The sequence below is a fragment of the Clarias gariepinus genome, chromosome 23, assembly GCF_024256425.1.
Source record: "Clarias gariepinus isolate MV-2021 ecotype Netherlands chromosome 23, CGAR_prim_01v2, whole genome shotgun sequence".
Classification (NCBI taxonomy): Eukaryota; Metazoa; Chordata; class Actinopteri; order Siluriformes; family Clariidae; genus Clarias; species Clarias gariepinus.
The window spans coordinates 12,291,352-12,314,837 of record NC_071122.1 but is presented as its reverse complement, the minus strand read 5'-3'; the positions used below and the strand labels follow the sequence as shown (position 1 = coordinate 12,314,837).

Sequence of the window (23,486 nt, the reverse complement as noted above, 5' to 3'; positions counted from 1 at the left end):
TGATCCTTTGTTGGCGAAATGCTTCAAATCCGTGGAAAACGGCAAACTAGATAATGTTTCATTCTTCATTAAAGATGGGTTACTTCTGCGAAAATGGCATAAATGTACTTCGGTAGAGGATGAGTGGAACGTAGTTTACCAGGTGGTAGTTCCCACGGTCTTTCGTCAGCAAGTTTTGTCTTTAGGGCACGACCATGTGCTATCAGGACATCTAGGAATAACCAAGACCTACAATCGCATCCTTCAACATTTTTTTTGGCACGGCCTTAAGCGAGATGTAATACAGTATTGTAAGACTTGTCACATTTGTCAGTACGTGGGTAAACCTAATCAGGTGATCCCACCAGCTCCGTTGATCCCGATACCTGTTCTGGGCGAACCCTTCGAACATGTTATAGTAGACTGCGTAGGGCCTTTGCCAAAGTCTAAATCTGGTAATAAATTTTTGCTTACAATTATGTACACCGCTACCAGATACCCAGAGGCTATCCCACTTCGCAAAGTTACAGCTAAAGCAGTAATCAAAACTTTGATAAAGTTTTTTACCACGTTCGGTTTACCTAGGGTCGTACAAACAGATCGAGGTACCAATTTTCTGTCAAGGTTGTGTTCACAAGTCTTCGACACATTAAACATTACCCACCGTACATCTAGTGCTTATCACCCTGAAAGTCAGGGAATGTTGGAAAGATTCCACCAGACATTAAAAGCAATGTTGAGGAAGTATTGTATCGAGACGGGCAACGAATGGGATGAAGGCGTTCCTCTGCTCTTATTTTCAATTCGAGAAACAGTGCAAGAATCCCTAAGGTTTAGTCCATCAGAATTGGTTTTTGGGCATGCCGTGAGGGGACCGCTAAAAGCTTTAAAAGAGAGGATGTTGGGTATTGAGAAAGCCAACGTGTTGGACTACATAAGCTAATTTCGTGAAAGGTTATGGAAATCTTGTACTTCGGCTCGTGAGTCTTTGTCCAAAGTTCAAGGGGAAATAAAAGCGCGCTATGATAAAGGTGCTGTGACCAGAGCTTTTGCAGTTGGTGACCAGGTATTGGTCCTACTTCCTATCCCAGGGTCTGCGTTGTCTGCACGATTTTCTGGGCCGTACGAAATTTTAGAGAAGAAAAATGAGACTGATTACGTGATCAAGACTCCCGATAGAAAGCGACAAAAACTAATTTGTCATATAAACATGTTAAAGGCTTATCATGCTAGAGATGCCATAGAGCCTCTTACTACTGACAAGGGAAAGGATGTAGTTTTCCCAGTAAGTATCGCTTGTGATCAGGGCTTAACAGTGGGAAAAGAGGACGGTGATTTGGATAGTTTCTTGAAGGTTGATGGAGTCCCGTTGTCTGCCAGGTTACCAAACTTCGAAACCCTGGCAAACTTGGCAAATCTTTTACACCACCTTAATGCTGATCAAAGGCAAGACATAGAGGATCTTCTTAGCAGGTTTCCTTCTATCCTAGGTGATGCTCCCACAATAACAAACGTACTACAGCATGATATCATAATAAACAACTCTCAGCCCATTAAACAGCATCCATATAGACTTAATGCAGTTGAAAGAGGTTTAATGAAGCAGGAAACTCAGTACTTGTTGGAAAAGGGGTTAGCAAAGCCGAGCATTAGTCCTTGGAGCTCCCCATGTTTGCTGGTAGAGAAATCTGATGGCACTAAGCGCTTTTGCACTGACTATAGACGCGTGAATGCCGTGACAATACCTGATTGCTTCCCAATGCCAAGAATGGAAGATTGTGTTGACAGTGTAGGGTCTGCTAAGTTCGTCAGTAAGTTGGACCTTCTTAAAGGATACTGGCAAGTTCCGTTGACCGCCAGGGCATCCGAAATTTCGGCTTTCGTAACTCCGGACTGTTTCTTACAGTATAATGTTATGCCTTTTGGGTTGCAAAATGCTGCTGCGACATTTCAAAGACTAGTTAACTTGGTGCCTGCTGATGTCCCTAATTGCAATGCTTATCTTGACGATCTGGTTGTTTATTCTCAGACTTGGCCTGAACATGTATCGTTGTTGAAGACTGTACTTAAGCGGCTAGAGAAAGCATCCTTGACTTTAAATCTCGCAAAATGCGAAATTGGCAAAGCGACAGTGACCTATTTAGGTAAACAAGTAGGACAAGGCAAAGTGCGACCCTTAACAGCAAAAATTTCAGCAATTAATGAGTTCCCTAGGCCAAAAACCAGACGAGAATTACGCCGATTTTTGGGTATGGCTGGTTACTACCGGTGCTTTTGTCGGAACTTTTCTTCTGTTGCGGTTCCGCTAACTTCGCTACTTAGTCCGTTAGAACCTTTTGCGTGGTCACCCGAATGTCAGATTGCTTTTGATAATATTAAAGCTCTGTTGTGCAGCGAGCCTGTGTTGTCTGCCCCAGATTTTACGGTTGGATTTAAGCTAGAGGTTGACGCAAGTGAGGTAGGAGCTGGTGCTGTTCTTTTACAGGAAGATAAGGATGGAATCAACCACCCTGTTTGTTACTTCTCAAAGAAGTTCAGTAAATGTCAGCGCAATTATTCAACGATAGAGAAGGAGGCTCTGGCTTTGCTGTTAGCGCTACAGCACTTCGAAGTCTATGTCGGTTCTTCTACCCATCCTGTTGTGGTTTACACAGATCATAATCCGCTAACTTTTATTTCTCGTATGCGGAATCAGGATCAGAGGTTGATGAGATGGTCTCTCATCACCCAAAACTACAATCTCAACATTAGGTGTAAAAGAGGTACGGATAACGTAGTGGCAGATGCGCTGTCCCGAGTTTAAAGACTAGAATGTGGTGGTATTTCTTTTGCAAACATGTATGTTTGTTCTTGAGGGTGTGGGTGTTACGTCCCGTAGTATTTTCGGGCATTTCGCACGTATTTTAGTGCCTATGTCTTTCAGGTCTTGGGATTGGACATCGCACCTGTCAATCATGGTTTCCAGCGCGACCGCGATTCCCGTGGGAACCAATGAGGCTGCCCCAGCCGAGTATAAGAACCCGGAAGTGACGCAGCCAGCGGCGCGGCTTTTTGGTTCATTCATATAGATTGTTGTTATGGTGACGCTATACTTCCGGTATTATTGAACGTTGTCGTAGTGATTTGTGAATGGTGTGTGTGCGTTACGCTAAGCTTTCTACGTGTGTTGTTTTGTCCTGACTACGCCCAGTACGAGTTCTTGGACGTTTCTCCATTCGCGGTGTCGAGTCCAGGTTAGTATGCCCTAGGGCGTACATAAACAGCACGTAGAGTTAGACTTTGTTTAGACACACTAGATAGGAGTGAGAGCTAATTGTTGTACTTATGTTTTGGCTAGTTAGTGTAGTAAGCGGGCATCCCACGCCCTGTTTTTGTTTTCACTTTGTTTATTAGTTTAGATTGACTGCCGCGCATAAGTTAGAAGGTGTTTTGTTTTATTTATTTCTTTGATTTAAGCTCTGCTCGTGGCTCCCACCGTTGGATGTGTGTTTGATATTTTGTATATATTTTCTGTAAATATTATTTCTTTCTCCACTTGTACTATTGGTTTCCACAGTGTGTTTTGGTGCTTTAAAATTACTAAAGTTTGCTAAAACTCAGCGCTACTCTCGAGTTGGTCTCGTTCTTATTTATGAGTGACTTCTCAAATAGTAATCAGTGACGGTCTTCAAGATATTATCCTTTCTTTTTTATTTATTTATTTTTCTTATGTCGGCTTCCAATCTCCCTTAGACAAGAGCAAAATAACAACAAAATAGGAAACCGTAACAGTACACAACCACTCTACAATGATAAAGAGCTGCCCAGTGATTTTCTTTTCATTTATTAAAATAACATGCCCCTTCTGAAATCAGGCCAATCTCAAATGCCTGTCACTGTGACGCCACACCGCATGAGGCCGCTCCTACTATAGTTGATTGATACTGGTGTTTTAGCAAAGACCCGCCCCGAGTGAGAAGAAGCTGTCGGCCATTGTTTTTCGCCGCTGGAGCAAAATGTCGCCTAAGCGAGTGCGGTGTACAGTTGTTGGGTGTAATAGTGAACACAGCAGTCGTCATTCACTACCGACATCTGAGCCGCTGAGGACGCAGTGGCTGAATTTTGTTTTTAAAGCTAACGTCCCGCCGATCTACCTAAATGCGTTCATGTTTGCGCTAATCATTTTTCACCAGACTGCTTTATAAACGCGGGTCAATATAAAGCAGGTTTCGCTACGAAGCTGCTCCTAAAAAATGGATCTGTACTAACTTCGTGTTCCTGCTTCATCTTTACCAGGCTTGGTGTTTATACTCTCATAGAACATGGTTATGGCTTCTTCTCTATGTACATCCGTCTCTATAAAATCCCTAATCGGCTGTTTATAATAAACAATGCATTAAGGTGATTGTCTAGTTGCAAACTGTGTACGTAGTCGGAAAACTATATTATGCTTACCTTTGTTACGTTAGATGGTTTATAACGGTGTCTGTCGAAGATTAAGAAGTCATGTAAACACATCAGTAAACACATCGCGTTCGTATTTCTCTCAGTAAGCTTCTCCGCTTTTGTAGTTGTTGCTCGTGGCAGCGTAACACCCATTAATTCATGCCCGTGCAGTGATGAGAAAGACAAATCGAGTCGATGCATGTCCATTCTTTTAATTTCTGCGTTGTCAGGCGATATTACAAACTTCCGCGTAGGTTCCGTACTTAAATCAAACCAAAAACTACTTAAGAAAACAGGCTCAGGCTCTATATTCCAGCGTTTTTCAGTTTGGACTGCATTACCCACAAAGCATTGCCCGCACTGCGTTGTGGCCAATGCTTTGTGGGTAATGCAGTCCAAAGCATTGCCCGCACTGGACTACACTCCCGTGGCTATACCCCATGTGTGTTGGGAAGACACGGCCCACAGAACTGGGGGGCGGGCTCAGCAGAGATTATAAGCATTTAAAGGAACATGTACTGAAACAGGTTGCTGAGAACAGAGCTAGTTTTTACCAGGTAAAAGTAGTGGTTTTTTTACACAACCATTGGGAATTTTTAATTAAAGTATATTACAAACTTTTCATTAGGACCCTAAAGAATCATATTAACATTTAAAAACGGGGCTGGATGACCCCTTTAAGACTTTTGCACAGTACTGTATCAGAACAAAAACATTTGCACATGGCTCATATGTTGCACATTACTGGTTCTTGTTTACACTGCTGCTGACACACACATCATTTCATTTCATACTTCATGTTTCTCTCATACTGCTGCTGTCATACATGCTATATTATTACCCTCTTATACCCTTTTGAATGCACATTCACACATTCTGTATTCTACTCACATTCTATTTAATTTTTTCTGCAACCTGTAATTCGGTACATTTATAGATTTAAATTTGATCCTTTTTAAATTTGATAACTTTTTCCCCCCCTCAGTTCAGTTTTTCTCTCTCTTTTATTAAAACTTTTTATTTTCTTGAAACTTTTCCATCTTCTTATTGTATCTTAGCTTTCCCTTTTTTCCCTTAATATATGGTTTAGGTAATAATGCGTATGGTTGTGTACATGACTAAGTAAATTTGAAGTTGACTTTAATATACACCTGGAGTACAGCTTGCACTACTGTCACAGCTCCTGTTTTGGGAAAGGAATCATCACCATCTGACTAGTCATATTGCACTAGTCATATTGACAACCTTAAAGTGACACTGTAGTACAGCCAATACTCAAATTGTCGTTACTTAAATCCACAATAGTGAGATACTCTTAATTAACCTTCTGCATCTCCTCTTACTTGTTTATACTAAGCTATACGGTTCAGGAAATCATTCCTATAATTCGCTACTGCCCTGTACAACGACTCACTCTATGTAACAGAAGATAATGGCAACTTATATACATATCCCATTATTCACCGTCTCTTTACACACACTGACAATCTTCTTCATCTCCTTTTCTCATTTTGAATTGCCAGTTTGCACTATGCAGCTTTTTTAAACTGCAGTTTTTCTATATAACATCTGCAATACGGTTTTCATTTATACATGTTACAGTTAATTGTTTTTCCCTCTTCACCTTACTACTGTTTGCGTAATCTGCTGCTACTGTAACACAATAATTTCCCCTCACGGGATCAATAAAGTATACAGTATATATCTATGTATGCAAAAAAAAAAAAGAAAAAGAAAAGAAAATCTTAGGTTGGAGTCCTGTGTTCATCACATGCATTTATGGCACTTAACTCACATGTTCTTCATCACCACTGACCTCAAAGACTTTAGCTTCCAGTTGCGTGACTCAAACAGAAGAATGCAAGATCTACATTCTAACTTGACACTAACTTACCGTCCAGCTGTTTTCTGTAGAGACTCCCCTCTGCACACGGATGATGTATTCCTATTGATGACAAGAGCAGAATTAAACACCACCCCCCACATGAACTTTTATGATGCAAGCCTGCAAAAGCTTTAGTTCCTCATAGCAGTCATTTGCATACATTGTAGTTAAATTTGACGCAAACATGTTTAATGTTTTAACATTTCCTGCTTTGGTCTTGCCTTCTAGATAAGATGTTAATATTGCTCAATCTTACAGCACTTTTGAGGTAAAATCTCATTCACAGCTCTTTGGCTGGCGTCATAATCTAAGGTGAAAATAATAGATTGCTCAATAATAGAAAGCTTAATCTGTAATGTGCTGACGATTTCTGTACGAAAATGTTTATTTAACATGTCTGTGCTTTGTACTAGTTTTTAAGTCTTCAGCTTGCAAACTTTGAACTGTCCAGTTATACTATAACACAACATGCTGATTTTTTTATTATTATTAACTTCAAGAGAGCAAAAAAAAAAAGGAATGACTGTTTATAGTCATTCTGTCATGTGGGCGTTGCACAAAATTTATCACAACTATAAATGTTGGGTAAAATAGGTAAAAGTAACTGTGCTTTGTGTTATCATCATTTCATCACTCCACCAAGTCGTCACTTATATCCTTGGAACAGAATGACCTGTTATGTTTTACTCCCTATATAAACAAGAATACTGTAATGATTTATTACAAAGTCAGCCAAGATGGACAAGATGCAATTCATCACTGCACAATCTGTTTTCATTGTTTAAAAGCTCACTGCCAATAATATTTTGCATATAGTTAAAATAATCTACACTTTTTGAAAATAAGGTTTCAACAAACCAAATATAAGACTATTAAGCTTATTTCTAATCTTCAGATTCAGGGTCACAGGGGCCTTGGGGGGTTATCCTAGACTTGGCATGAGGCATGGGCACACACATGTGCACAAAGACACACAAAATAAGCAATTTGGGAGTGACATTTAACCTGATCTGCATGTCTTTGGACCGTGGGAAGAAACCAGAGTGCCCAAGGAAAACCCACCAAGCATGGAGGGAACATGCAAGCACCAAGTACACAGACCCGAGATAGGCATCAAGACCCTCGGGGTGAACTTGTTTTAAGAAATTCTAAATAGGTTTGACTAGATTCAAGAATATTTGACTTGCTAAAATGTCACTTTTTGCAGTGTTAAATTATTCTGAAAAGCTTGACGCTTTCGAGGCTTCAAACTTGAACGTGTAACTGATACGTTCTAAAAGCGTTCATCTGCAAATGAGATTATTTATGCGTGCTATCAATATCAGCTAAAGCGTGAACTGTATATAGCAAGTTTGTGCAAGTTACTGTATAACGCAGAGATACCATGTATATATCTCGTTAGCAGAACTAAAAAAGCAAACTTCAGACTGTGATCTTAATAAACAACTACAGATTTGGTTTGTGCCAGCCTATTCCTTTGGCCCGCTGTATATCCCGATTTATTTGTGATTGTGACGTGTTTGGCACAGTCATACTGGTGTTAGAGAAAGAAATCGGATAAACAGAAGGCCAAAGTCCACTTATACAAGCTGTAATGTGGCATGGGCTTCCTACATGTAGAAGTTTACCAACATTGCTTATCCTTCTTTTTGGCGCTGCGTAGATTGGATTCATTTCTGAAAGCATTCTCACAATTCATTTGGAAACATACAGTAATAATCTACAAATCCATACAAAATCCAGATTTTCCCCCCTAAATCATTCATTATAGGTTAAAAGAAGAGCATTAAGCATAAGCCAGTCAGTTATTGTGCTTGACTGACTGATATTAAATATGACAATCTTGTGAGCACAATCTGTTTGATAGCTTGTGGAAAAAATCTTAAATATAGTGACATTTATTTACATTTCTTAAAATAAGATTACAAGAAACTGAATACAGGATTATTAAGTGTACAGTACTGTATGTCTAATAAAATTTTACTGCAATTTTAAGCAAAAAGTTTATATATTTCCATACTTGATATATTGGCAAATCAAACTCTATTAACATTATATTCAGGTTGTTACAATATAAATGGTTATTCAGAACATATATAACTCTGGTAAAACTGCATAAATTTAATCTCAACATTCCTGGTAACTGTGTTAAATGTAAAAAGTGATTAGGTACACTGTTCCATTGCATGTGGGAGTGTAAGAAAATTAAGAAATTTTGGAAAGTATTCTTGCAATTCATTTCTAGTCTCACAGAAATTGATGTTCCAGTAAATGCCAAAGTGTGTATTCTGCATATCTTTCCTAAAAATCTTTTGTTGAATGTAAAGAAGAAAAGGCTCATTAACTTCTGTTTGTTGCCAGTCAAGCATGTTATTGCCTCAAAATGGAAGGACATTCAAGGATGTACTTAAGGTCAATGGATCTTGGAACCTGGCGTTAAAAAAACAAAACAAAAAAAACTTACTTCACAAAAGGAAAACTAAGGACTTCATTCATAATGCCTGTATAAACAACTTAACTATCTTCTATATTGCTTATTCTGTTAAGAGTTAGCACTGTCACCTCCAGGGTCCGGGTTTGATTTCCACGTCGCTCTGTGTGCATAGAGTTTGCATGTTCTTGCCGTGCTTGGTGGGTTTCCTCTGGGTGCTTCGGTTTCCTCCCACAGTCCACATGCAGATCAGGTTCATTTGCATTGCTAAATCGTCCATAGTGTGTGAATTAATGTGCAAGTGTGTATGTGTACCCTGCGATGGACTGGCACCCCAAGCCCCGCAACCGCAATGTTTTTACTGTTTGTACGGGATATTAGTTACAACAAAAAAGAAATGCAACATACAATTATAAAATATATATATATATATATATATATATATATATATATATATATATACAAAGCTTACAGGAAACACACACATGTTATGTTATGGTGTGTGTGTGTGTGTGTGTGTGTGTTAAGGGAAAAAGCAAACGCACAGGCAAACAAAAATATCTAGCTATGTTCAGTTGTTGGAAAACATTGTGGTGTTTTATTTGCATCACAGCTTCCTCAGAGTGTTAGCTACATCATCTTAGTGCTCCAGCAGGCTAATCATACGGTCAGTGTCATACAAGATAACGTTAGATAGGAATACACAAATGGGGTTTTCTAAATAAATGAATAAATAAATAAATAAATAAATAAAAGGATTTACATAAAGTGAGCGCGACTCAGTCAGAAATAAACATTATCAAATCATTTTTAGCTAGCAAGCCAACTTGTTTTGTAGCATAATAAAGAAAAACACAAAAATACATCTTGCTAACTATCTCAACCCAGGCGAACAGGACAAATTCGTTTTTCAAAAACATTGCTTAGTTAGCCATAGAGGTAATTTCACGGAATTGTCATGGTTACCAGGCTAGCGAGCTATACACACTACCATGCTAGGAAGCACTCACATGATTGAGCTAGCCATCACTATGACAGCTAGCATAGTGCTAGCATTATTTTTTTTTAAGTTTAGTTACTAATTTTAACATAGTACATGTGGTACCTTCCTTAAATCTAATGTTGTTGTTGTGGTATGTTATGTATATTTACTAAAAGGTTGAGTTTCGTCTAACTTAAAGAGCAGGTATCCGAACATGTACTAAAGAACTACGTAGTATGTATTCCGGTCTGTTTAGCGCACTATTTAGACACACTTTAGTGTTTAGTAGAAACCAGTATGCGCTGCTGTTTCTCTTTCACCCCAGCTTGTTGACGAGAATAATACTAATAAGCTATAATCTGTATCTGCCAGCCTGTCGTCTTAGTGACAGTTTCGTTCTAGGTTATAATTCACTACCAGGTTTCTCTTACCGTATGAGATTGTAAATTCTGACTCGCTTCGATTACCGCCGTCAGCGACACCGTGTCGTCCAGCAGGAGCTTCCCGGAGGCCGGTTTCTCCATTAAAGCCATTCCGCTTCGCGCTTACCGTCAACACAGAGCGACCATTAACAATTACACACACAGGAGATCTGCTTCTGATAAAAACATGCTGCATTTGTCATTGTGGCAGAGGCGGAGAGGTGGACATGTATTTTACCGCAAAGATCCGCCCCAAAACACGCACACACACACACACACACACGCACGCACAGCGTCCTGGCCCTGTGACATAGGAAGATGAAAGATAACCCCCCTGAATATAAACACTGAATATTTAGTATATTCATTACTGACTAATCACACACACACACACACACACACACACACATTGAATATATACAGTATATGTAGTGTATATGTGCATATATACACTACATATAGTGTATATGTAGTATATATACTGTATAGTATTATAATTATTTAAAAAAAAAAAAATATATATATATATATATATATATATATATATATATACTATATATATAATTGTTCCTTGGGCTTTACAGAACAGCTGTATTTACACTGAGATTTACACACAGCTGGACTATATTTATTAATATACAGTATACACACCTGTATACCCCCCCCCCCCCCCCCCCCGCCCATGAAATAATGCACAGAATATAATTCTTTGACTTTGTAATAATGTATAGATCTACCCTTTTCCTGTTTTTGGATTGTTCTTGCTTTATGAATACATTATTGAGCACTGGAGTATATCAGTAATAGCTTGAAGGTATTACCCATGCAGCTGGACACAGACTTACTCACCTGGAAATCCTGTCTGTGCCACCTCAACCATGATTCCAGTTGCACAGACTAAACACGACTGCATTTCAAACATGAATAATAAACAAGAATCTCAGCAAGTGTTCAGGTATAATAGACTGTCTTATGGGTGGCATAGTGGCAATGATTAGCACTGTGGCCTCTCACCTCCAGGGTCAAGGGTTTGTATCCCGCCTTGGGTCTGTGTACGTGGGGTTCACCTGTTCTCCTTGTGCTTGGTGGGTTTCCCTTTAGGTATTCCAGTTTCCCATCCACAGTCTAAAGACATACAGATTAGGCTTATTGCCTTATTGCCTATGTGTGCTTCTGCCCTGCAATGGACTGAGTGCCCCGAGTCCCCTGGGATAAGCTTCCAACCACCCGTTACCCTTTACAGTATGACTGGTATAGTGAATGAGTGGAAAAGAGTTTTTATCTTTTAATGATGTGTCTTATATGCACCATACCCCAAAAATGTATATAAATAAGCAAAAGTGTACTTTTAAGCATAAATGATAAAAAAATAAATAATACATTTCCAGCTGTTGAATTCATGGTATATGAATATGAATATATATATAGAATGTGTAATATAAATCATTTATTAGAACAAAACTATGAAAAAAATGAAAAAGAAATTATATATTATAACAGAAATGTGTATGCATCAGAACATTTGGGGCATTATCTGTATAGTATATTTATATGAAAAACCTGTAATGTACAAAGTGTGTACAACAAAAACATATACACATGTACAGAGCTTTAAACAAAGGACCAAAATAAATGTACAAGTATAAAGGTTCAAGTCAGAGTGGGCCTTTTGATTGTGCATAATAACAATATTATGAGATAATGTGCTGATAATGCTGAATAAAAAAAACTCTCAGTCTTCTTTAAGACATTTGTACCATTCCAGTTTTTTTGTGACTTTTATCGCCATAACATGCTTATGTAAAGTTTTCTGTAAATTTTCATCAATTTATGCTTTTATTTAAAAAAAAAAAAAAGGTCTTATGCCAATACATGGACTTTATACCTAGCAATAATTTAAAAAGGTTAGTTCATACCCAAACACACACATTGTTAGTAACTATTTTGATAAAAACTTACCTACCTACCCACCCAATCCACCCACCCATTCATCTACCTATGCACACATTTATTTATTTAGTTATTTAAACCTGGGTCCTTTCTTTTACTTTTGAAAGGTCAATTAAAATAACGTAATGCCACTATCCATGTGTAATTATTCACATCATTAGATAAATCATTACAAATGGATAAACATTAGAAGTCACCTTTTTTTTTTTTTTAAAGCTTACGTCAGGCTGTGTATGTCATTCTACTAATATGTCGAGGCTAAAGAATGAAACTGGAAGACTCTGGAAATAACGTTCATTTTTATTTCTGAACTCGTTTTTCAAACTATTACAGTTTATGCAGTTTGTCCTATATTAAAATAAATGAATGCGCAACAACAAAACCTTTCCAAATACTAAAAAGAATCGTATTCAAAAAAATATAAGAGATTTATCCAAGTTTCATCATCATAACTAGGCCTCCTGCATATCCTCTGGTACCATGACCATCACCTCCCCCTCCATCACCACTTTGTCTTTGACAGAGCAGGAAACGGAAATGAAAGCAAATGACATTTTGATCTTCTTCACCTCTGCTGCAGCCACCACCTCCTCTCCGACAAACAAAGGTGCCGGGAAACGAATTTCCTGGTAGAGAAACACACAGCCTCTGCCGGGCATTTTGGTCCCCAAAACTGCTGAGATAAGGCCGTTAATCAGCACGCCATGAACAATAGGAGCTTCAAAAGAAGTATTTTTGGCAAACTCAGGGTCAAGGTGGAGTGGGTTCGTATCTCCTGTTAGCTCAGCAAAAAGTGCGACATCTTTGGCGCTGAAAACCCTCGTCAGTGAGGCTCGGGCTCCAACATGGAGCATTCTGTGAGCGCTTGACTGTGGACTGAGGCTCTTCAATACACCGGATCGTGCTGTGTTCAAAACACGGCACACACTTTTCCCAAACAGGGCTCTTTTGAGGACGAAGGCCATTTTCTCATTCAAACTAGTACAGCTCCATCTCACGACTGTTTCCAGATAAAGCTATCAAGAATGGCGAGACCTAGAAGGGCAAAGAATAAAGGGCTGTAACATTTATTAACATGATCAAAAAGTTGATAGTTCACTGTAGAATGTCAGCATGATTCCTTCTGTGATAAAAGATGCATAGCCTCTGTGCCACTCCATCTTACTAAAAGAAGTAGGCCTCTGATGTTCTCAGATAAAGCAAAGCAATAAAAGGATGTATGACCTACTGTATGACCCCCCCCCGTGCTGTTTTCACAACAGATCCTGGCATGAGTATGTGGCTCATGTGACATGGACACTGTGACCATAATAATGCTGTAACTGCTTCTGCTTTCCAGGTAGGTAGATATGCTAATTAGGTAATTATTTTACCAAACAGATAAAAACCAGTTTTACTTAAACATACCAGATCCACTGATCAGCCATAACATTAAAACACAGCATTAAACCACCTACGACTTGAGTTCCCCTTGTGACACCAGGGATGCTCTGGCACCTCAGGGCTTGGCTCTGCAGGGATTCTGGGGGTATGCTATGCCAGGATGTTGGCACTAGATCCTTTGAGTACGGGGAGTTGTGAAGTGAGGGCTTTTGTGAGTCAGACTTGTCCAGTGCATCTCATGAGTACTCAATCAGTTTGGGATTTGGGGAGTTTGCAGGCTGGGCCGGATAGCCTTAGGCACTTTGCCTGCTAGGCCCCAGGCTGTGGTACACTGGGTGTTCAACCCTGACTTTTTTTTTGGTTTTCTTTTTTTGGAGAGACAAATGATCTGTAAAAATTAAACGGTTATCGGCCGATCGGAGCACTATTAACATCTTACATACTTTATTTCTGCTGGAAGTGATATGCTGTGATGGAAAAACACCAGCACAAACACTGATTAAATGTGCACTGATTAAACTGCATTTTCTGGGTTTGGTTATACTTTTAACAATATTAAATAAGGGCGTCTAGAAGTTTAAATATACCAAAATATTGGAGGACCCTATTTTAGGAAGGTTCTGAGCATTAACGTAGATATTTTCCATAGGCTTTTAGAGTAGTAAATTATTTATGTTTAAGTTTTGAAATTAGGGCAATTAATGGCCTCAATTACAACTGCACTGAACAATTTTAAGCAGAACTTAAGAGAGACTGCTTGTGTGTTTGGTCTCCATTCTTCTGCACAGAGACCTACGTGGCATTTTAAAGGTCAATAAAGAAACCTGATTAATGGCGATGGTATGCCTCTGATGTGCCATCTAGTGGCTGTCACTTTTAATTCTTTGGATAGACATAAGGTATACATGCTGCGTCCAGATGTGCAGTCACACATCAAGCATTAACTGTGTCTTTGTGAGCTCTCAACACGAAAGTAAATTCATTCATGTGCAGGGAACATCTGTGCACAAAAAAGTGTTTATTAACGCAGAAGGAATCAGCTTACCAATAAATGACTGTAAAATAACACCAGAGTCTTGAAAAAAAGTGATAAAAAAATAACTAGACAAACAGCTATCATAGGTCATCATGCACATAAAAATTGTGCTGAGTCATTCATTCCCCAGAAAGACTCGTTACTGCCATCTGCTGGTCCACATCATTTCAGAGAACAAAAAATGTGGTATACAGTAGCTGACAACTAGGCTGTAATAAACCTCTGTAAAGCACTGAGAATAAGGGTGTCATTAGTGACACAAATGCCACTTGCAGCCACTCCACATTGACATGACTGCATCACAAATTTGTAGGTTTTAAATTCATGCTCTCTTTTACTTGTACTACATACCAGTGTGCTCTACTGGAGTCTGGTGAATGGGGGGGGGGGGGGGGGGGGGGGGTGGCGGGGCCACTGAAGTGCACTGAGCTCACTGTCATAGTCACAGAACCAGTTTGAGACTATTTCTGCTTTGTAATGCATTATGTTGGACATAGCCATTATTAGATATATTATAGAATATTCAGATAGAATGCTGATACGAAGAATGCTAAATTAATGAATTTATATTAACATACTTAAAATTCGCTTATATTAACGTACTATTCAGATCCCAGTTCTTGACTGAAAAAAGTGGAACCCAATGTGATTTTCAGCTTTTGCAGCCAGTTTGACTCAAGGTGGAAAATGCTCAGCATGCTAGTAAAGAGTGATTTATTTATGTTGCTGCAGCCTCAAAACTTTTTTTGTCATTCTCCACTGATCTCTCTCAACAACAAAGTATTTCTTTCTGCCACAGACTGGATGTTTTTATATCATTCTTTTTAAACTACACAATGTTGTGTATAAGATACCAGGAACAGGACAAACCTGCAACAAGCCCATCTGACACAACAACCATGCCGTACTCACAGGTCATCTTTTCCCTATTCTGATGAGAGCACATTAACTGAAGGTCTTGACCTACAGTACATCTGCATGAGTTTAAGCTGACAAAAAATATGCTGACTGGACAACTGCATCACTGAATACTGTACATGCACAAATTCCTAATAAAGTGGCCAATTATGTATATTAATGTGAATATTTTCCCAGAATTTTGCAGTTTAAGGGCTTTAATTTTACGTTTGTGCAAGTTTAAAAATTCATGTTATTGTGCATGTATTGTTTAGTATTGCTTGTAAGCACAAATAGTAATACAGTGCTTTTATTAATAAATAAAAAAGTGTTGAATTACTGTACTACGAATACAGTTACTATGAATAACATTGACATTGCAGAAGCACAATTGCAATCTACCACATAAGGTCTCTTAAACCCTTAAAGCTGTTGTTACACAATAAGCAAATGCTTGATATTTGTTGCTGAACCTACCTGTGCGACTCTAAAAGCACATGGTTCGTTTTCAAATGATCCAATCAGTGTTAGTGCGCTCCACAATTTCACCAGACCCCTGCAATAACATAAAAATAAAAACAATTATAAATAAATAACAGTTACAATGATCACTTATTGTATTGAGAATCACAAATTATCACCACTTTTTTTTCTAAATGGGAGATCTTCCCCTACTGGTGAATCCGAGCATTATTTGTGAATTAAATTAAAGTTTTTTATTTTAGACTAATTTAATGACACTTAAAGGAATACAGATCTTATCATATTCCTCATGAATGTTTAAATCATCCAACTATCACAGTTGTAAATTCCTTAAATAACCATTGTGCAAGAATGATGTGCACTCTTGTGCCAATTTTTGTGAATTAAAAATCTTACATAACTGCAGTTGAAGTGAAAGAAAATCAAATTTAATTGCACTGAGTAGAAGAAAGTAGAACAATAACCTACATGTACTGTATATGCTGTAGTTTGCACACACACACGTATACATATTATATATATATATATATATATATATATATATACATATTATATATATATATATATAATATATATATATATATATATATATATATATATATATATATATATATATATATAAATAATTATCATATTTACTTTATTCCATTTTTAATTGGAAAGCTCATGAAAGCTTGATCAAGTATAATGAAGTATAAAAAAACACATACAGACTTTTCCTAGTATCTTACATTTACATTTAGGCATTTGGCAGACGCTCTTACATTTTTATCTCATTATACATCTGAGCCGTTGAGGGTTAAAGGCCTTGATCAACAGTGGTAACTTGGTGGTTGTGGGGTTTGAACCTGGGATCTTCCGAACCGTAGTCCAATGCCTTAACCACTGAGCTACCCCTGGCCTAGACTTCTTCTTAAAAAGAAGTCTCTCACACCATGAGCACACCATCTCTCACACCATGAGCACACATATTTCTTGGCTCCTGGTCACAAAGGCTGTGGCACGGTCACGATTAACCCATGATCTGTGACAATCTGCAAACCCTTCATTCACTTGTTGAAGGCCCTTTACTTTTCATTTTAGAAACTGATTTAAAAGTTACAGGGAAAAAAAAGGGTAGTGTACCTGTTATATACACGCAGTATGGCTGATAATTCGCTCTGATCAAATGTCAGCAGATCAAATGGAAAAGCAGCTCCAACCTACAATAGAGCTCAGCATCAGTGTGATAGATATTCTTATTCATCAATACAAATAGCGGTCATAAGAAAGCATAACAATGAATAACAATGACTGTGTACACTGCCCAGCCAAAAAGTAATTAATATGTTTCAGCTGACAACACATTTTTTTACCCCATTTGAAACAGTGAGTAGATTCTCATTTCTTAAAGCCATGTCGAAAGACACATCTTGTGCTCATGGAAAAGATGTTACTGTGTTCTAGAAGGGTCTAATTAGTAGCTTAAATCAAGCAAAAAAAACCTTTTGATTAAATTGCAGGAACTAGGTTAAAAACTGAGGAACGATGCATTAAAACTTTGAAAGATTGCGCTGAACTGTCATCTTCGTGGAATAAATGTGCTCAGGAAAAAGAAGAACATGAGCCATGATTGGAGATCACTTAAATACTTGGTTATGTTGCAGCTTTTAAAAAAAGAAAGAAAAAAAAAGGACAGCAGACATCACTGACAATTTGTTAAATAGTGACTCACAGGATTGGAACTAAAAAGCTGTGCGACCATAAGAAAACCAACTGTTGGTTAGACTATTTAGAATAGAGCTTAGGTTTGCTAGAGAGCTTGAGCAATGGACAAAGGTCATGTGGTCTAATGGGTTCAGACTGAGCCTATTCCAGAGCAATGAGTGCGTCAATGTAACTCGTAAGTGCATAAAGCAATGTACCCACCATGCATGGTGCCTCTGTACAAGCCTCCAGAGGCAGTGTTATGATCAGCAACATTATGTGGCAATAAAATTAAGTCAGCTGACAACCTGAACGTGCTGAATGACCAGATTATCTTTTTTCCCCCCTGATGGCACGGGAATATTCCAGGACTCAAAATATGTGTTCGAGTGGCTCTGGGAACACGAGAAATCATTTTCACACATGAAATGGCCACCACAGACTTCTGAACTTAACCCCACTGAAAGCATTTGGGCCGTGCTGGAGTGGTTCGGACAGAAATAAATGATTTACACAAGGCTGTCAAAACGATCCCACAGTAAATGTGTGATGCGTTAAATGGTGTAAAAAAAAAAAGTCTAAAAAGATATATGAGTGTATGATTTTTTTTGATTGGGTAATGTACAGTATAAAATGCATACTGTACATTAAAAGTGAAAGTTGAGTTGGGAGTCCTTACCTCTCCGTATAGGTCTTTGACTCCAGAGATGATTAAGTGCTTAAACTGTTCTGGACTCAGGGTTTTGTTGCTGTTTTCACAAACTCTGAGAAGGAATAAAACATGAAAAAAAAAAAAAATCAGTGTTCATTCCACAGAAAATTTCTGAAGTGACTTGAAATTTCAAGCCCAGGGCAACTGTGGATTTTATTATTAGTATGTACAATCAGCTTACAAAGCCTAGGTAAGACCACCACCTTAGAGTGATTTTTATTTACGAGTGTCAAAAATGATCTGCATTGTCTCATCACTGCTTTCCTTTCAAGAACGAAGCTTATGGAATAGCATCAACAAAAACGTTTGAATATCTGCAAACAGAACCAGCAAACGGAAACATCCTCAATCGCCAACCAAGAAAAAGTTAAAAAGTCAACCATCAGTTGGAAAATTTATGCTTACATTTTCTGGGATTCTCAGGGCCCAGTATTGAAACATTATCAGAAAAGAGGTTAAACAATCTACAGTGCTCATTCCAATTAGATGAAGCTTAAACTTTGGATTGAACACAAAAGACTGCTATCCGAGGGCGTTATGATCTTGCATGACAATGCACATCCGCCCACACTGTCGACACATTTGGTTCCCTGAAAGCAGCACTATGAGGATGTTTGCTGGTCACTATCTAGCCTGAGTTTACCCCACGATAAAATTGTCAATTTTTGATTACAAAATAATTCCAAATTTCTTTCACTTTCTATGTTTACATGGGTATAAGGATCATGGACCTTTACATGTGTTGTTCAATAGTATCAATAGTATCTAATATTCTAATGAAAATTTACGCATTCAGCCTTTCCCACTGCTGTTGCTGTTACAGAGTGAACATTTTTTTCTTTCCATCAACACCTAGTCACCATGGATATTCCTGTCCCTTTGATGCAAAGCAGTGATGTGGCGCTTCCAGGAACCTGTCCGTTTCACTTACAGTTAGTGCTAGAGCTGGTAATTTTTTAGAATCAAAAGAAAAAAGAACCTAAAAGAAAAGAAACTAAAAGAAAAGAAACAAAGACACAATGCACCAATTCAGAGGGTTTCAACTTACAGATAGATCTTCATATAATGGAACTCAGAGATGCTTTTGTAAACAACTCGCTCATAAGACGCAGGTTTGTCTTCCATACCGCCTGAAAACCACACTGTAAAAGATATAACAAAGATAAAAAAGTTATTTAGGTCAATAATATATTGTGGCAATACATTTGGGTTTATGACTTGGAGCATGGCACATTGTGTACACCCTTCTCTAAGTGTTCGAAAATATTGGAACATGCGCCTGTTTAATTGACTGCATAAACAATGGATGTTCTCTCTTTAAAGCCCTGGCTATTACCTGTAAAAACTGCGTTTGTTGTTAAAAAGGACTAACCAACAGAAATGCAAGCCATTTTAAAGCCAAGAAAAGCCTGAAAATGAGTCAGAACCATTTATGTGGGCTCAAGATTGTGCAATATGTCAGTTACATCCTTTCATTCAGCACATTAGCACAACCTGGGCAATATGAAATATGATGAATTGAATTGGTTGTTGCTATGAGCAAAAAAATGATAATATGCACATTTTGTGTTTTTTACATTTTACATTATTCACATATTCCAGTAGCAGTAAAATTTACAAGTTTTTAAAGTAATGATAACTTTTCTGACATATAAGGAAAACCCAAGTACACCCCCTCCCCCCACGACTGAGATACACCAGCAGGGCTTCTGTTTCGGTAATCAGTCATTGATCCATGCTGTGTTTCCAGCATGGATTCGTGCCATTTGCATTTTAAGAGCTAATCTTCCTGGGGCTTGCCCATTGTGCTTCGCCAAATATACCCCATCCCCCCCCGACCGTGCAGAATCAACATCCCAAAGAATCATGGATCTCCTCTTTTTTTATCAATTTAAAACAAATTAATTTTAAAAATGTGTTGATGAAGAAGCCATATGATTGACGTAACATATGGCTGACATGAATCAGTCAGCATTCCTACATCATTACTACTCTTAGTTTATACTGTATATGCACGCATGCTGACTGAATGCTGGCTGATTACCTACACTACTGGGTAAAATAGCTGACAATTTCTTATTGTGACCTTCAATATCAGTAGTAGAACTTGTAGAACTTGCCTGGCTGACCACTTCTCATTTTCATGAACGGTTTAACATTGCTTTGGAACAACTAGCTTAATTAAAATCATAAAGAATCTGTTAACAGTGTAGATAACATAATTGCTGATCAGTGACAATGTGCTTTCATACTGTAGATAAAATATTTTTTTTAATTAACACTGTTTTTAAAATGTAGGCGGCATAGAAGAATGAGATCATTTGATGCCAGTCACTTGGCTTAGAGACGAATCATTTTTAAGTTACAGGACGAAGTTCAGTTAGGAACTTAGTTAACAGAACTTTTGCAGACATTAAACTGTGTTTCTCAGAGCATGTGCAGCAAAACTGCAAAGCTGTGTTTCTCAGAGCATGTGCTGCCATCAATACACACTTCTTATTCTTTTTAAGGCAGCTGTCATTCTCTGCATATACTGAACACTGCGATCATGATAACAGAATAGATAGGTAGAGGAGCGGGAGAGGGAACTGATCCCTACTACTTAATCAATGACACAATGGCATACTGTAGTTCTCCTGGACTGAGTGGGCAAATATACAGTACTTGTGTTGCCATCAATATACTTTAGTAACCCATCATATAGGGTATACTCTATGTGTGGGAAACAGTGCATTATACAAGTATCTGGCATAGCCAATACAACAAAGGGTAGCTCAGAGGATAAGAACTTGGCATACTGATCGGAAGTCTGGAGTTCAAATCCCAGCATGGTCAAGGCGCCACTGGCCAGTTTTTGTGCAAGGCCTTTAACCTTCAACTGCGTAAAGATAAATGCAACACATTCATATAGATGTATATTTGGGATGGAACTGGTAGAACCAAACATTAAACCGTTTGACCAAGGTCAGTTAGTGGGAGTTAGTGACATCAACAGCATTCTCCCCACAGGGCAGAAATCAGAAACCACAAAATGAAGCCCACTCATCAGCAATAAGAATCAGAAGACCAGCCTGGAAATTGCAGAGAAATACAGAGATGAGTCAGAAAAACCCTGAAGCCAAGAATAGCCTCTACCAATATGATGGAACAGCCAATGTGTGGAAAAAGAAAGGAACAGGTCATGAGTCAAAACATACTAGCTCTACAACCAAACAAGGTGGTGGTCATGGCTTTGGTTTTCATGGCAGCGGGATGATTTCAAAAGTTTACAGAAACATTCTGCCAATGTAAAGAAAATCACTCCAATCTGTGATTGAAACACACTGGCAGCCCAACAAAGGTCTAAATCAGGGTAAAAAAAAGAAAAAGAAAAAAAAGTGGACAGTTTTATACTTGCCAAGTGAGTCAGCATTAAAATGTTTTATTACTCAGTTTGACGATATGTCCCAATGCCAAGTGGTCAGCATCAAACGATGCCAATCTGTACTGTGACGTACATTTTAATCAGACTTGTGCTGTGCTTCGCCAAATATTCCCATATAAGACGAAGATTAAATATAAAAAAATACTAAATACACAAAAAATTATATTTTTATTTAACTTTTAAAATAAGTAAGTTTAAATGTTGTTGTTAACTCTAATGGTTTTTATTTGATATTCTAAAACCAAAAAAAAAAAACCTCTACTGCTAAAGCGGACATGGCAAACACGGTCAATCTGGCAACCTTATGACAATTTTCAAGCTAAGTGAAGCACATAATATTTGTGTGATGATATAAGATGCTTTCCATTTATTAACAAAAATATTATTTAAAAAATATATTGTATTATCAACAGCAGACATGGAATGTACCCCATTTGGATTATAAAATAATAAAAAAAAAAAAGGATTAAACAGTAGGGTGATATCGGTGGGTTGCCATCACCTGATATTGAAGCAACATCATAAGAGAAAGAGAGCTACTGTGATGAATATCAGTATTGCTGTGATGTGGTTGCAGGCACAAGCGAACCAGCCCTGTTGGAGCTGCTGATAAACAGTGTAATAAACAGGTATTGGTACTAAGTAGCCAAAAGGTAAGAAGAATAAAATAGGGACATGATGGCCAGTCCTGTAAAAATCATTACTTTGTCTTTATATTTCTACTTAATACCTTAGATACTTAGAATAGCAGCTCAGTTAACTTCTGGGTTCGGGGGTTGAATGCCAAAATGTAAAGCTAGTGCACTAGGTTGTAAAATCCCTTGTCCCACACACCATGTAGTGGACTTGATTAGAGGGTAATAGAGGGATTTGGGATTCAGCCTTGTGTTAGCAGCTAGTTAGCTTCGTAGTTCGCCTTAGGCATAAATAAAACAACGCGGAACAACTTAGACGCAAATATTAAGTAGACGAAGTGTTGTTAAAGACGTTTTGTTACAAAGTGCGCCCACCATAATTATAATTCACAATGACCAAAGTATCAACTAACACCAAGTTTTTCGCAGGACTCCGGTGATGTACGAGGAGCGTTTTGCATGTGATGAAATTTCTATACTGGGACTGCACAAATCTGCAAGTATTCAGTAGACTTATATTTTAAAATGCATCGGGGGAAAATGTCCAAATTAATCAGTAAAAAAACAAACAAACATACAGGCAACACATAACCACAGAAATCCGGATCACATTAACTGGAAATATTAACTTTATAACCTACAGTCAGATAGGGTCATGTTAACTAGCTTAACTAGTCAGGTCATCTAACGTTATTTAGCAGAACCTGCATACAATTGATTGTTATTATAATTATGCAGTCATAAATATAAAGACCAAGCTTGTATAATCAATGACCAAGCATTGTGTAAAATGAAGAAAAATAAACAAATGACTCGCGCTAGCTACCTTGAACGTGTTTCTTTTCCTTGTCAGCATGCGCAACGCCATGCGCACATTCTGCCTTAGGGGCGTACAGCGGTGCACTCACGAGTTTCATGGGTGCGCTCAAAAAACGCAGTGGACCTAAAGTAATAAGCAATTATAAATCGTTATTGTAACCTGTATTTTATGTAAATAATAAGAAGTAAATTATATAGTTATTAATAAAAAAAAACAAGGAAAAATTAAAGAAAGAAAATACACGCGATACAAATTTCGAATTACTTCGATTGCCTATACATTTGGAGATTAAAATGGCGCATATTTATTTCTTAAAATTATTGATTACAATAAATC

The 23,486-nt window shown here is 37.9% G+C and overlaps 3 protein-coding genes across 5 annotated transcripts in view; all 3 read right to left on the bottom strand.

Annotated features, from left to right (window-relative positions):
- The window catches only part of pxk (PX domain containing serine/threonine kinase), a 35,610-nt gene extending 25,247 nt beyond the window's left edge, over positions 1-10,363 (bottom strand). For all 3 annotated transcript variants that reach the window (XM_053483794.1, XM_053483795.1, XM_053483796.1), the window contains exons 1-2: positions 10,134-10,363; positions 6,299-6,349 (exon numbers count right to left, since the gene is read on the bottom strand). In XM_053483794.1, coding sequence (XP_053339769.1) covers positions 6,299-6,349; positions 10,134-10,235 — 153 coding nt within the window. In that variant the 5' untranslated portion in view covers positions 10,236-10,363. The remainder of the gene's footprint in view (positions 1-6,298; positions 6,350-10,133) is intronic.
- A 1,991-nt stretch (positions 10,364-12,354) lies between these two features.
- LOC128511124 (hydroxyacyl-thioester dehydratase type 2, mitochondrial-like) lies at positions 12,355-13,039 on the bottom strand. The gene has a single exon (XM_053483792.1). It carries the CDS (start codon positions 13,037-13,039, stop codon positions 12,527-12,529), a length of 513 nt encoding a protein of 170 aa, XP_053339767.1. The 3' UTR covers positions 12,355-12,526.
- rpp14 (ribonuclease P/MRP 14 subunit) lies at positions 12,973-23,379 on the bottom strand. The gene is made up of 6 exons (XM_053483793.1): positions 23,157-23,379; positions 19,320-19,413; positions 18,239-18,323; positions 16,999-17,075; positions 15,868-15,946; positions 12,973-13,109 (listed from the first exon to the last, which is right to left on the bottom strand). Exons 1-6 carry the CDS (start codon positions 23,245-23,247, stop codon positions 13,053-13,055), a joined length of 483 nt encoding a protein of 160 aa, XP_053339768.1. The 5' UTR covers positions 23,248-23,379; the 3' UTR covers positions 12,973-13,052.
- Positions 23,380-23,486: the final 107 nt, after the last annotated feature.

Bases quoted from the DNA above. Each gene is read 5' to 3' on its own strand.
- LOC128511124 (XM_053483792.1), bottom strand. From the start codon at position 13,039: ATGGCCTTCGTCCTCAAAAGAGCCCTGTTTGGGAAAAGTGTGTGCCGT.
- rpp14 (XM_053483793.1), bottom strand. From the start codon at position 23,247: ATGAAACTCGTGAGTGCACCGCTGTACGCCCCTAAGGCAGAATGTGCG. The intron at 18,324-19,319 runs GTAAGTTGAAAC...ATTCCTTCTCAG, and splicing joins CATTATATGAAGATCTATCT to AGTTTGTGAAAACAGCAACA. The intron at 13,110-15,867 runs GTAGGTTCAGCA...TTGCCCTTCTAG, and splicing joins GTGCTTTTAGAGTCGCACAG to GTCTCGCCATTCTTGATAGC.